The following is a 14,272-nucleotide window of genomic DNA, read 5'->3' as shown; positions in this document are numbered from 1 at the left end:
CCTGCCGTCCCTTATTTGACTGCTGGCACCAGTGAGAAAAGCCTGACTTGACACCCTCCCTCTAGATACTTGTATACATTGATGAGGTCCCTTCTCAGTCACCTCTTCTGGAGGCTGAATAGGCCCAACTCTCCCAGCATGGGAGCCCTCCATCTCGCAGGAGAGATGCTCCAATCCCTTCATCATCTTTGTCACCCATGTAGTGCTGTGGCATTTGCATATCAGGCTGAAGAGCACACAAAAAAGTGCTGGGCAAGTGGAATTATATTAGCATCTATTAAGGTAGAGATGATTGGCTTAATGGAACTAGTTGCTAATAGAATTAAGCAAGTAAAAATGTTACATGTTGTCATGTTACTTTTGTTCTGATTTTCTAAAAATATTTTTAAACTAGAACTTCTTAATGCTACTCAGAGCAGTAAATTTTGCTATGTTTGCATTCCCTTTGTTAAAGGAAAAACAGCTTCACTTTCAGTGTTCTCAAAATTCTGCCTTTCCCGAATGTATTAGCAGCCTTCAGACTTCCAGATGGGTAGTTGCATCTTTACTTGAGGTTTAGGGCTGAGACTGCAAAAATGAAAATGGTGCATAACTTCATACGCTGTGCTGAAGGGACAACTGTCCTCAGCATTCTCATCTATGATATTATTCAGACAGGGGGCCCCAAGGTATGACACACTATGTGTATATGCAAAGCATCGAGCACTCTTTTTGTCATTACACAAACTGTATTTGCACTGTGTGTTTCATGTGCTTTTTGTAGTAGAGAATGCAATATATTATAGACCAACTTACATCTAATTCCCCAACAGTCCCGATACTGAATGGCACCGCAAGATACATCCACTAAAATGTATGTCAGCTGCAGAAATAGCTATGTACCACATGATTTGATTGCCATTACCACTTAATTTCTCTGGTGTTTCAGAGTGATGGTGTTTATATATTCAGATATGTCTTGGGAATCTGAACTTCATACAGAAGGGCTTAACCCTTTCATGCACTGGTCTATTTCTGTTAACAAGGTTAGATGATGAAAATCACAGCTATTAATTGGCATAGTTTGATTCTTGAAGAAGGAGCCTTATTCTCATTCATTCTTGAAGATCTACTGAAGTTCCTAGATTATGCATATGTAGTAAAGTGCCAGAGCCTTCTGTATCTGCCTGAGTTCAGAGCAAAACCAACTATCAACATTGCTGTATCCATGCAGATGATATATCATTGTAACTTTCAAGTACTGACACTGGTGAAATTGTTGATAAAATATTTTCCTACCTGTGAAAGTGTACTGAGATAAGTTCCTAAAGTGAGCTGCTAAATATTGTTAATAGTACTTAAAACTAAAAAAATGTATCTTCCCCAGCCTTTTTTGCTTTTATGACTATTGATTTTATCTATTTAATTTCAGTATTACTGAGTCCTTCTCCTCTTGCCCAAAATCTTAGCTTTCTAGCACGTAATTTTCATTCACTAAACATCAAACCTCTCTTTGTCCAGTTTTGTTTTTCTGCCATAATTGTAGAATTCTTGTTTTTCTTCTTCAGTGTTTTGTTATGAACAAGTGATTGGAAGAATTTCTTTATTACAGTTTAAAAAACAAAATCTTAACTTGGAAGGCTTGATTTTCATAATAAATGTTGTAGCAGAGGTGTTTCTGAGGTTTTCTTGGACTTGTGGAAGTGTCAAACACTGTGATAATGAAGGAAAGAAAGGTATATTCTGTTAGTCTCCTTCATGTTCCATGCATGTATAAATTGTTTATTCTTGTTCACATGTGTCTTTTAAATGCCAGGGGAGTATGACATCACCATCAAGCAGGAGATGGGAGACTAACTATACCACTATGGTTTTTGTGTTTTTTAAGCAGATTCACCAAAAGGCCCTCACCCCTCTGCAGGCATGAATGGAAATGTGCAGCATCCCACCAGCACCGGGCAGCAGCAGGTCTCTGCCATACCCTCTCCAAGTGCCAGCAAGCCTTGGCGCAGCAAATCCATGAATGTCAAACACAGCGCGACCTCTACCATGCTGTCTGTGAAGCAGCCCAGTCCCGCAACCTCCCCTACTCCAACTTCAGACAGGCTCAAGCCACCCCCTTCTGAAGGTGTGAAGCCCCCTTCATCTGGACAAAAATCTATGCTGGAAAAATTCAAGCTGGTTAATGCTAGGACAGCTCTGAGACCTCCTTTGTCACTGAGCTCGGGACCCAGTGACAGTGGGAGAGAGGATGACAACTTTTCAGAGTGTGGTGAAATGGATGTCTTAAGTGGTGGGGTGAACAGCGGCGGCTCCACAAGTAGCAGTCCCAAAGTATCACCGAAGTTAACCCCTCCGAAAGCTGGCAGCAAAAATCTCAGCAATAAAAAGTCTTTGCTACAGCCAAAGGACAAAGAGGAAAAGAACAGGGACAAAAACAAAGTTTGCACTGAGAAAGCAGTCAAGGAAGAGAAGGATCAGGTCATTGAGTCATCTACAAAGAAGAGCTCAAAAATTGCAAGCTTAATCCCAAAGGGAAGCAAGACAACAGCAGCCAAGAAAGAGAGTTTAATATCATCTTCTAGTGGGATCCCAAAACCTGGATCCAAGGTGCCAACAGCAAAGCAGAGCACTTCCTCCACATGCACAGGGAGTAAGGAGGTTGAAAAACTGAGGACTACAAAAGGAAACCAGTCCCAGTCAACACCAAAATCTCAGCTTAGTGAGAAGGCTTCTCCTTCCTCTGGTCTTGCTTCTTCTGAAGGGAAGGAACCAAGTGCTGCTCTCACCCCAGGATCCTCCGTTGGTCTGTCAGCCTCGATGGCTGCAGGCAGTGGCCAAGGCACAGGAAATGGTGCAGTCCAGCTTCCTCAGCAACAGCAATACAGCCACCCCAACACTGCCACGGTAGCTCCTTTCATTTATAGGTAAGATCATGGAGGAAAATTGGGGTTTGTGCTACCATTTAGGAAAGAGAGCTAAAATGGATAAAGTAATGGTTGATCACCCTGTTATCCCTCAGGTTCTGTCACAGCATCATGCCAATATTTTCCTAATATTATTTTTTAATTAATGTTACTGTATGAACAATTTCTTACAAGAGCTCTGAGTCTTTACCTTGTACAAAAGCAATCCACTGCAAATATTTGCCATTTAACATTCAGGGTGTTTTGATTAGAAATGCAGATCATGTGGTACATTCTCTGTGCTGCTTTTGAAAGGTCATGGCTGAGTCAGGTTTCTAGTGTGAATATTCTTGTTTTCATTCTAAGAACCTCAAAATCTATTTGCTGATATTAGATAATATTTGCTTGGAATTCACCATTCTTTGAAAAGATCATAAAATAAACACCTGATGTTTTCAGAATGTGTAACAGTACTGGTGGATATTTGAAGAAAAAAGCATATACAAACTTATTCAAAAATATTTCAACAGTTTGTGTAGACAGAAAAGGTTGCTGTTTGCAGTTCTTTTCCTGTTTAGTTTTCTGCATGAAATAGGTGTAGATGAACTCCCTGCAGGCAGTTAATTTTTACAGGCAATAGAAACTCTTCAGAGGTCCAAGGCTCCGGAAAAGAAGAATGAACAGCTAAATGTACCAGCATTTCTCTGAATTTATGTTGCTATCTGATAGAGCAGTTGAAGAGAAGTTGGGAGATTTGTTGTACAGCTCAGAAGACTGAAGAAGATTGTAGAAAGATTGATGGGCTGATTTGAATAATGTTTTCAGATGTCAGCTGTTGGAGGGCCTTAGCTACAGTTGTGGGTAAATTTAACATCTGATAAAATGACAAATACATTATTAAGTAAAATATACTGCCAGTTTTTGTTAGTGACTAGTATTGTGGATAATCTTGGCTAAAGATTAAAGAGGTGATGAAGTAGACTCTGAGGAAGTATATATATCATTACACTCAACTAAACATAGCTTCAAAACCAATCTGGATGACTGATAAATTCAGAAAATCATATGGAAGGAAGAAAAGGCTCAGGATGGGTTATATTTATTCTAATATGCAGTGGAGCCTCTTGAGTTTCAATTAGATGTATCACTGGACACATTTAATATGCATGTGACTATCTGGAATAACCACAGTGGTGCAGAGGATTTGTGGTGCAGTACATGGGGCAGCTTACATATGTGTTGGGGTGCATATATAAGGAGAGAGGAAAAGGAGCTGTGCTTTGCATTCAGATGTATGTCCTGCTTAATGGCTATTTTACTGCTTATTGATGCCATTTCATTGCATGATGGAGATGTCTTAGGTTTTTTTAAAGCTTCATCCTGAAGCAGTATGTGTTTTGAATTTTAAAGGGTGATAGAAGTATGCATCTTCCAGTAATATTTCTTGTTAATAATTGTCTCTTTGCTTCAAACAAACAGCAAAGGAGACTGTATTTGAAGTAAAATCTCACATGAAAATACAATTCTTAGAGCCAGTGTCTGATCTCAAAATGCATTAAAATCAGAGTAAAAGACTGACTTTGATGAGGTTGCTTCAATATGTATCTCTCTAACTGAGTGCAGAGTCTGACTAAAAAATACACAGTAACTAAATTTCATAAAAATCTCGATGGCTTTGTAATACTACACAATGATTTAATAGAAAAATATAAATACAACCAAGGATAAAATATTCAAATTTTCAGAGTTGGCATATTTATTTCTGTAGGTATATGGTAAGTGGAAATAAGCAAGAGCTGGGGTACTATGTTTACATTTTTTGTTCTTCAACTTAATTGTTTTCAAAGCAATCACCACAAATAATACACAGAAGATTCAAGTGTTCTTTTTAACAGCTTTATATGAGTTAGTAAAAATTGATTACCATTTAGACTAACAAGGTTGTTTTTTTTTCCAGCTACAAGGAATATCTATGATCTATGAGTTTGAACTTCAGTCATTCTAAAAAATGACAATAAAATGTAGTAAAAATACAGTGCTTTTCTCAGAATCTTGTAATATACTTGTTTCATCTTTTTAGACCATTAGCACAAGCATAAGTAAGCTAGTGCTTTCTTGATTTGTTGCTGATACCTGCACATGGAATGAAATTAAAATATTGAACACATTGAAATATTTTTTGTTAACCAAGAGGATATTACTGTAGATTTGTGAGGAAAAGGAGGTATTCCAAGGAGGTTTTTTAGACTGACATGTATTTTCCTTAAGTAATGCAAACCTATAATAGCTATTAATAGTCATGTTTTCAAGAAGTCTGTATTTTTTTAATGGACAGCAAATAGAAAATACTGTTTTACTGGGAGGTTCTCAAGTGGGATATTGCACTATTCAACTTTGCAGTCTTGGTGCTTTTCCCTATCTGATACCACATCATATTTTTATTCCTCTTAAACACCTGACGTTGAAATTCATACGGGATTATAACCTCTTCAAAATTTAACAGCAACAGTCAGAGTTACATTTGAAATTATCTAAATGGGTATAATTTAAATTCTTCAATTCTACCAGAAAGTGATTATTTATTTTCAAATGTGGCTTTGAATATATTATTTACAGCCCCCATGTGTCCCCTCTCAAGCTGACTGCAGGGTCCAACTGATGTATGACTGTATGAAGAAGATGTAATTTATTTCCCAGAAAGCTTGATAAGAGAGATACAATAGGAAGGTATAAGAGACTGTATAATTGTTTAAAGTATACCAATCACTACTTAAAATTACACATTCTTCTACTTAAACAGAATTGTAGGAGGCTGGAAATTGTGCCATTTTCCCGAGTCCCTTAAACTTCTATTGAAATTGGCCTTAGAATTCAGCTGTCTTTCTAGTAGTGCTTAAATTTCAAATGGAGAAGAGTAACACAGAAGTTTAATACTTATTAAGCTACAGTGCAAATGGGAGGAAAACAGGTATATTAATGACAAAAAAAGAAATCCTACTGAATTGCAGTAGGAGAACATTGGGTTGTTACTGGATGCATATACTGCACTTCAGCTTTATTTTATTAGCTTCTCCAGTAACCACTGTAGGGGCATAGTTGGTCTCTTTCCCATGGCAGAGATAGAGAATCTAAAGCTCTCAAATCCCAGGGCTTGTGTTGCTGAGGAATTGCTTACTGCCTGAAATACTGAAAGTATTGAAATTGATGCAGAGAATTAGCTGACTACTCATCATCCCGAGCTGTCCTTCTATGTGTGCATTGCTTAAATTTACATTTTTTCAACTAAGTTTTAGTTTGACGATAGCAACATCTGGAAGAAGTTTCGGCAGTGGCTGAATTGCAGCCTTGCAGAGATATTCTTTGTTTTAATGCTGTACTACAAATACCAGTTTGGCACTTCTTTAGTCCCTGCAGAGTAAGAAACTGGTAACTTCAGCTACCTAATATATTGGTGTAGAGAAGATGTTGCCAGACTCTTCTCTGAAGTACAGGGTGAAAGGATAAGAGGTAACAGATGCAAGTTACAGCAGGAGAGGTGCTGATTGAAAGTTTTTAAAAAATGGTTTTAGTTTGAGGGTGGTGAAACACTTGGTGCAGGCTGTGGAGTGAAGTTATGGAATCTCTGTCCTTGGGCATGCCCAGGATCCAACAAATCAAGGCTTTGAGAAACTTAATGTGACCAGACCCTCTTTAAGAAAGTCATTGGACCAGATGGCACCTAAAACATCTTTCTGATCTCAATTACTTTATGATTCTGTAGGGACTAAAGTATTCAATAGATAGGTCAGAAAAAGAACACACCAGTGTAATAAATGAACATGTTACTGGTCACTGAAAGTTTCTTCCCAGCTCCTTTACTCCATGGTGATTAACACAATTCTTTTACTAGGCCATAGCTTCAAGGGTGAGCAGGATGTTCAGAGCAATGACAGATGGGAAGGAGGATATAATCTGGTTTTATCTCTGGAAGTTCAGTGAAATTCAATTCCAGATGTCTATTCAGGATGTTTTTATACAGGCTTAAGGAAAAAATTATGCGACACTTCAAGGATCCTGCAACCATAACATGTGCAGGGTTTCTTGAAGCCCTACTGATTGATGTCCAGTCTTAATGGCCAGAAGCTACTTCTGTGTCATTGATTGTGGAGTTGAAACGAAGTTTGCAGAAAAAAAAGATTAGTTCAGTTAATTGTGTTTGTTAATAATAGATTATGTTGCTAAACACACTTTCTTAAATAAAGTGAGAACTCAGTCACACTACAGTGCTTTATTGATTCCTGTTATTTACACTGCTGCTGTAAAAATAAAGCAACAGTCACTACCAAAGGTTTGCAGTCGTAGGTAGCACTAAAGATAGCCACTCCCCAGTTTTACTTGTAACAAATACATGGTCTTTGGACAAATCCTCCCATTTTTCCATGACCGATTTTCAAGTAATTGTGCAATTAAAGTTTTCATTGTAGAGATATTAGTTTAAGAGATGGGAAGAAGCATAATAATTGAAGAAATTATTATAAACACATATTTGATTAATTGTCCTTTGACTGAAAAAGGTGTTTTCCTTCTCTTTGACTGCACTTTTTAAATACATGAGGGAATAATCCCATCCCCTTCCTTCTCTTCTGTGAGCCTAAACCAAATCAACTCTTCCTGGTTTTGTGCCTGGTTTTTTTGTTGGTTTGTTTGGGGTTTTTTCCCAGAAGGGTTTCTTCTTCCCCATGAACATCCCAGTAGCCCTTCCTTGCATCTGTTCCCAATTTAACTCACAATTCTTGAACATGGGTGATGGAACTGCTCATATTGCAGACGTGGTCCTGCCAATCTGCACTGACAGTGATACACATTCAAGACAGCTGCATCTCAGAGAGATGTTGGAAAAATGCCATCATATTCATCTGATATCTTTTGGAATGTCATCTAAAAAGCAAACAAATCTTTGATGTTATCTGTGTTTATCTAAGGCTGGCTATTTCGTTAGAGACAGGAAATGACTGACTGTGTTAGAGACCACTTATTAAGTAGTGTTTCAAATTCTGTTCCTAATTACCCCATACAGGCTCATTTTAATCAGAATGAATAAGCTCCTGCAGATCTGACTGAAAGGATATGTCCCATTAACTGAGTTTGATACTCTTACAAATAGGTAGCATGTAACTCAGTGGGCTGGGGATAAATATATTCTCTGATTGCCATGATTAAAATAGAAACAGATTATCCTGTTTTCATGAAGGTTGCCTAAATTAACCTGCACTGTAGATGCACAGCACTGGAAGAAATATCACTGGGCTGGCTTTGACTAAACTGAAATTCTTTTCCCTTTTCTTGATATCAAGAGAGATGCAAGAATTTAATTATTTTTAAGGCAGTGGGCTGTGAATAGGTAGAGGATGGAGGATCATTCATTAAGGCCAGTGTTCAAGGTTAATGAGAAGATCACTTAATTTGCTGTTTACTTGCTTAGAGCTTAATCTGTGCTGCAGTCCTGCAGCAATCACTTGAGTCGTTCATGGGATTAATACATCCCACAGAAAGACATTAAAGCCAAAAGTATAGAAGACAAAGCTCATATTTTCATTTCCCATTGGAAGAGGCATTTATATTCTTGGACAAATGTATCACAACCCACAATGGGCCCACAGCAACGCAACTTGAAGTTTTAGGTACCCAGTGTGTACCTTAGGCCTCCTTGTTCCCCAGGAGCCCCAAAATCATAGATCATTTTGCCTGGAAATCTTTCACCCCTAGTCTAGTCTTTCACCATTCTCAGTGCACCTGAGCTAAGCTTGACTGCAGAGAAAATCAGGGCCTTGGCCATCGTGCATGAAAAGGCAGGACTGGTGTGTAGGTGCTGGCAGTCAGCAGCCCCCTGGAGACCCTGTAGAAAGAGAGCTATTTGTGAGACCTGTTGCCTGTTCCCTCCTTGCAGTATCTCCATTGCAGCTGCCCAAAGGTTGGTGCTTTCTAGCCCTTCTGTACCACAATAAATAACCACTTCTCTCAAGTAAGCAGGACTTAGGTTGCTGTGAAATCCATAGTCCTCCATAAGACTTCTGTTGTTTCCTCAGACAATCAAAATTTTAACAATTTAAAGCCCTTTGGGAAAGCAAGCAGGACTGTGGAATTTCAGAGTTGTTCACTGCAGAGGGATAGAGTGAGCTCCATTTTTTACTTAGGAGGCTCTTCACTCGAGCATCAAATGTAAAAACTACATTCAAGGTTGGCCGGACATAGTTAACCTTGCAACATGTGCTGAGCTTGTGTTTCCAGTAGTGTGTGACAGACAAGAACCAGAAACAGTTTTTATAGAGCAGTTGTCTGTTTGCAGCATCTCAAAAGTACAGAAATTGGTAAGAAAACAATGCATCTGTTCAGGCAAAATTTACCTTTCTGTTTCTGAGTTGAATGATTCTCATCAATGGATTCCACCATGTCTGTACTTGTGCTGTTCTTTGTGCAGACACCTGTTTCCTCATCTATTGTTATGAATTACTGAACAAATCCACTCAGTAAATTTAAAGAAAGCATTAACTGGAAATTTATTTTATAGAATAAGTTGCTATAAAATTATTTTGAGAGATAAATCACTGTTTTTATGGGTTTTATTTATAAAATACAGATACATCACACAGTTAAATGTCTATTTTTTAAGTTTAGTTGATCATTGGAAACACTTTATGGTTTCCAATGATACAATTCACTTTATGGTGAATTTTGAAAATTGAACTATAACTGTCACATTTTAAAATCAGGATATAAATATTTCACCAGTCCTTTAATAAATCAGAAGAGTGAGTGCTATTAATGTCAAGAAAGCTGGAAGAACTTAAGCTCTAACGGAAGATCTTTTAAAATTTTATTTCATAAAGTGGCTATTTTATCTTCAGATGTGTTCTTTTACTGTGTACACATGTTGCTATTTGGTGACATCATAGTTAAGCAGTTCCAGTGTAAAACAGATTCTACAGCTGTTCCTTAAGAAGAGGCAATAAGTGTGTGAGGTATTTTTTTATTATAATCGGTGTGCTCATGTATTTATTGCTATTTACCTTCATATAACAGAAAGTAACTGTATTCAATGAGGGGTTCCCATTATAATTATCATTGATATTTACAGAAATATACCCTCAAAGAAAATATGAGCTATTTGTTAGAAAGTTAATGGAAAAACTTGTATTATCCCATTCCCCAGGGTTATATAAGGGACTTTATCAAAAGAGGCTGCACATAGATTTAAATATCTGGGCCAAATTTCCATCCAGTCTTGCATAAGCTTTTTCCCTCATGGCCTTTCTCACTTAATATTTCATCAATTACAAGTTTTTATTTCCTTTATGTATGTGCAGCAATGTGACTTAACCAATGTAAATGAATTCTGATTAGATCTGTTTGAAAAATCCTGCAAAAAACAATAAAAAAATGAGGAAAAAAAATGGCTTCAAATTTCACAGAATGGACTGTAACTTGTTCCTGCAGAGAGAGAGGGAGAGAAAGAGAGAGAGAGAAAGCCTAGTTGCTTGTACATTTGTGTAGCTTGACTTAAACTACCATAATAAGAAAGTCACAAAAATTATATTTTCACCCTATAGTGATATGATTCTAGATGGAGCTGCAAGTAGCACTTATTTCCATGAGTACATGAATGATAGATAATAATAATAATCAATCTTCTTGCTTGATTTCAGAACTCTCTCAGAAAATGACAGTACCTCTTTACCACCTACTGACTCCTGTACCAGTCCTACTAAAATGGATTTGTCGTTTAGTAAGACTGCCAAACAGTGCCTAGAGGAGATATCTGGTGAGTAACAATAAGTCAGGAGAAGACTGTGAACTTCTTTATTTACATTTGTTTCTTACCAGGAACTTTGTAATGGGTTGAAATAATACTTCTGACCTCTAATCACGGGTGGTATTAGATACAGAGAAAATTTAGGTGATGCGTATTTTGTGCTTTAAATCCACTGTTATCTATTTGAACTAGTTCCTTCTGCTCAAATACCCTCTTCATCATTTTGCAGAAACTGGGCTTTCACAATCTAGGGTTTCATGAAATTTTTATTTTATTTAATTATACTGAATGTTCCAAGAGGAGCAGTGGAAGGTAAACTTCAGAAAGTTTAACACTCTCATTTAATAACATCAAATTAAATCATAACATCAGAACTGAGACATAAATTACATGTTATACACATTACTTCTAAAAATGAATCTGTATTCAGAAAACAAGCAAGTCCTTACTATTGTACCTGACCTATAAGCTGCTGCTAGAGCTAAGCTGCTACTGGTTGTGTTACAAGGAATTCCTTGTAAATGTGGATTAAAGTCCTTACTGGGTTACAAAGATGAAGGGATGGGGTATTTCAGTCATATTAGAATAATTCCTTTGAAGTCAACAGAACCACGCTGAGTTACATCAGCATTGGATGTGGCCGTGACTCTGCCTATGGATGCAAAAAGCAAAGTTTGCCACAGCTCACTTTCTCATCAGGACTGAATTGCACTGCAGGGTTGTGTACAAGTTGTTCCAAAGGGACTCTTTGCAAGAGCTGTTACTTGGGGTTTCAGGGTTTATTTTTGCTATTGCTTTGTTTTGTTTTTCATTAGCATCCTTATTCTTACAATTTTACAAAAATAAAAGGTGATATCCTGTCTCATTGGTTTTACCTATGGTTTTGGCCCTTTACCACAAATTTTTAACATTCAGACAGATTTATGAGTCATGTGGTTCTTCTCAAACAGGATATAACTCACTTAAAGTATTAATTTGACACATCAGTCTAAAATTATCTTTACACCAGAAGGGAAATCAGATGCCCAAGATTTATGGGGACTGTCTTGACATTTAGCTGACTCATACTGAAAAAGGTTTTGTCCTGGTTTGTCTCAGTCCATCTGGAAGTTTTTTAACATCCGTTATTTGCACAGCCAGCTTCTGTGATAAATATGTCACTCTGAAACATGGTGAAATATTCAGGTGATGTATACCTGTTGAAATATAAAATTATCTTTAATTATTCCAGAAATTGCACTCCTTGGTCTAATATATATAAGGAGTTTAATTGAAACACTTACTACAAATCAAGAGATGCTAGAAAAAACCCAAACAATTCAATACCTTCTGAAATGATCAAACAGAATATCATGTTTGATGACCTTTTACTGAAAGCTAGACACCAGAGATGTTCCTAATCTGATTATTTAGACTCTGGCTTTAGCTGTTGATTGTCACAACAGGCTGTAAAGCAGAACCACTGGGAAAATGTGGCCAGTGATTTTCTGTGTGCATAGGGAAACAGGTGTGTCACTCATATTTAACTGTTAGCAGTGCAAGGAATAAATGGTTCAAATACTATATTTGCTGAATAATTGTCTGTGTGGATGAACTATCACCAGTTATTGGTGATTCTGGTTTTAGATTTGCATGGATAAAAGCTCATGTGATGGTTGCTCAGAGGAGAATTCCGTGATGGATTAGCTATGAGGAAGGACAGTTAAATTCTTTTACTTAAGAGCATCTTTACTCCGATATGATCAAGGGATTACAGCAGTAGTTGCAAAGAGATAGGCAAGGATAATTTCCATGGTCTGGTCACCTATTTTCAGGGTATTAAGTGATGAATCCATTTTCTTTCATTTTGATATTACCTTTTTCCTGAAATTGTCAACTGTTGCAATGGGTGGACATTATCTTTATATTATCTTGATCTTCTTTTGAAACTTGGTAGCCACCACCCTAGCACAATATGTTTGTAAACAGTAAGGATCAGTAAGGATAATGCAAAAGAGTGAACATCTGTGGAAATCACTAAACAGCTTGGAGAGGAGTGTGTTCATAAAGTGCTGTCCCACCTGTATTTTGTTTCTGCTTCATTAATCATTATTATTTTTAAAGTGCCAAATATTTAGAACTAAAGCTGACATCCTCAGGATTAGAACATTTTTGCCAATATTGTTGTATAAACTGTTTCTCTACTTTCTGAATATTTGTACATTCCTGTTTGTTATAGCTTCTTGGCTAAAGATTACTGCTCCCATAACCAGCCAAGCTGTTCATATCAGAACTCCTAATCTACTCTTGAGAAATACCAGCCAATCGAACCTGAACTAATGCTTTAAGTGTGTCTGGTTCAAGATTTCTCCATTATAAAGACAAAAGTTGGACACAGGAAAAAATAATCTTAAAATTATTTAGGAGTGGTTGGCCAGGCACCATTCTCCTGATGTAATTCAGGAACCAAACCAAAGTTAATTTTCTTGGTGTAGTGGTGAAAAGTCACGGCTCTGCTTTCTGTGTCCAGCAAGGCAGTTCATATCCCTTTGCTACTGTCTAAACAGTGGTTATGGGGAAGCAGAAATTAGAGCAAGAATCTGTAGTGGGAGGTTTCAGCTCTCCTCTGCTCTATCTTCCTCCTCCAAGGGAGCTGGTTACCTTTATAGCTTCTCCTGTCTTCCTACTCAGAGCTGGTGAAATGTAAAGTCAGAGCTCAAGCAGGTTGTTTCCTGCCCATTGCTTTGCAAGTGATTACTTGATTTTACCTGCATGGCCATGAGAAGAGAAAAGTGCTGGAAGACAAGGGAGAGGGGGAGGCTGGTGTAGGCATGAACTCAGAAGTATGGCTTGTGGCTGTCCTGATAAACTGGACAACTTCTTTATTTTCACCTTGTCACCAGTAATCTGCTGCTCTTGGTAAATATATACATGGCTTATGTCTAAAGCCAGTTCTGCATCTTGGTAGAGCTACTGTAAATCTGTTCCTATGTCTCTGGTGGGAATTTGTTCTAGATGTGATCTGAAGTGCTTCAGACTTTGTTCCTATTTTTTTCCCCTCTCTTTGAATATTCCACAGCTCAGCCAGAGCAGCCCCAAGGGTTTCCACAGTGCACATGCAGATCAGCACTAGAGCACACCTAGAGCAGTTTTTAGTTGTCCTGCACACCTTGAATCCCCTCTGTGTGCACAGCTCCAGTGATACTGGTACTCTCACTGAGTGAGCCCTGTTTGTAGGCATGAGACACCAGAGGAGTAGTTCTGGAGTGTTCTATGTCTGCTGGGCTTGTTGCTCATGCAGCACACAGGTGTGCAAACCTCTGTCCAGGAAATCCCAGACAGAAGTCTGAGACACCTAAATAAGGAACAATTCTGCATTCAAGTATGAACACAATTTCTTGCATGTACCATTTGCCTCAACAAGACAACTCAGTATCTATCCACTCAGTTTCTACAAAACTGGAATATACCTTTAAAAACAGGATTATAAAATTATAATGAAAAGACCAATAATGTAATCCAGTCTGGTTGTTGTTGTTTTTGGTATGGCTGGGAATAAGTTGTTCAGACTTTCTTACGAACTATTTCTTTTCAAAGTAGCTGTGACATTAATCACCTT

At 37.7% G+C, this 14,272-nt stretch overlaps 1 protein-coding gene across 9 annotated transcripts in view; it reads left to right on the top strand.

The window, feature by feature from the left end:
* The window catches only part of NAV3 (neuron navigator 3), a 508,468-nt gene that overhangs the window by 377,234 nt on the left and 116,962 nt on the right, over positions 1–14,272 (top strand). For 5 of the 9 annotated variants that reach the window (XM_088054865.1, XM_088054867.1, XM_088054866.1 and 2 more), the window contains 2 exons: positions 1,868–2,906; positions 10,568–10,683. In XM_088054865.1, coding sequence (XP_087910991.1) covers positions 1,868–2,906; positions 10,568–10,683 — 1,155 coding nt within the window. The remainder of the gene's footprint in view (positions 1–1,867; positions 2,907–10,567; positions 10,684–14,272) is intronic. The other 4 variants (XM_088054864.1, XM_088054863.1, XM_014249002.2 and 1 more) reach the window with 1 other exon arrangement.

The sequence above is a fragment of the Pseudopodoces humilis genome, chromosome 5 (genome assembly GCF_049639895.1).
Source record: "Pseudopodoces humilis isolate 2021_Gansu_Grassland_sample_001 chromosome 5, ASM4963989v1, whole genome shotgun sequence".
NCBI classification, from domain to species: domain Eukaryota; kingdom Metazoa; phylum Chordata; class Aves; order Passeriformes; family Paridae; genus Pseudopodoces; species Pseudopodoces humilis.
Note: the sequence above shows the minus strand (reverse complement) of the source record. Positions and strands in the feature narration are given on the sequence as shown.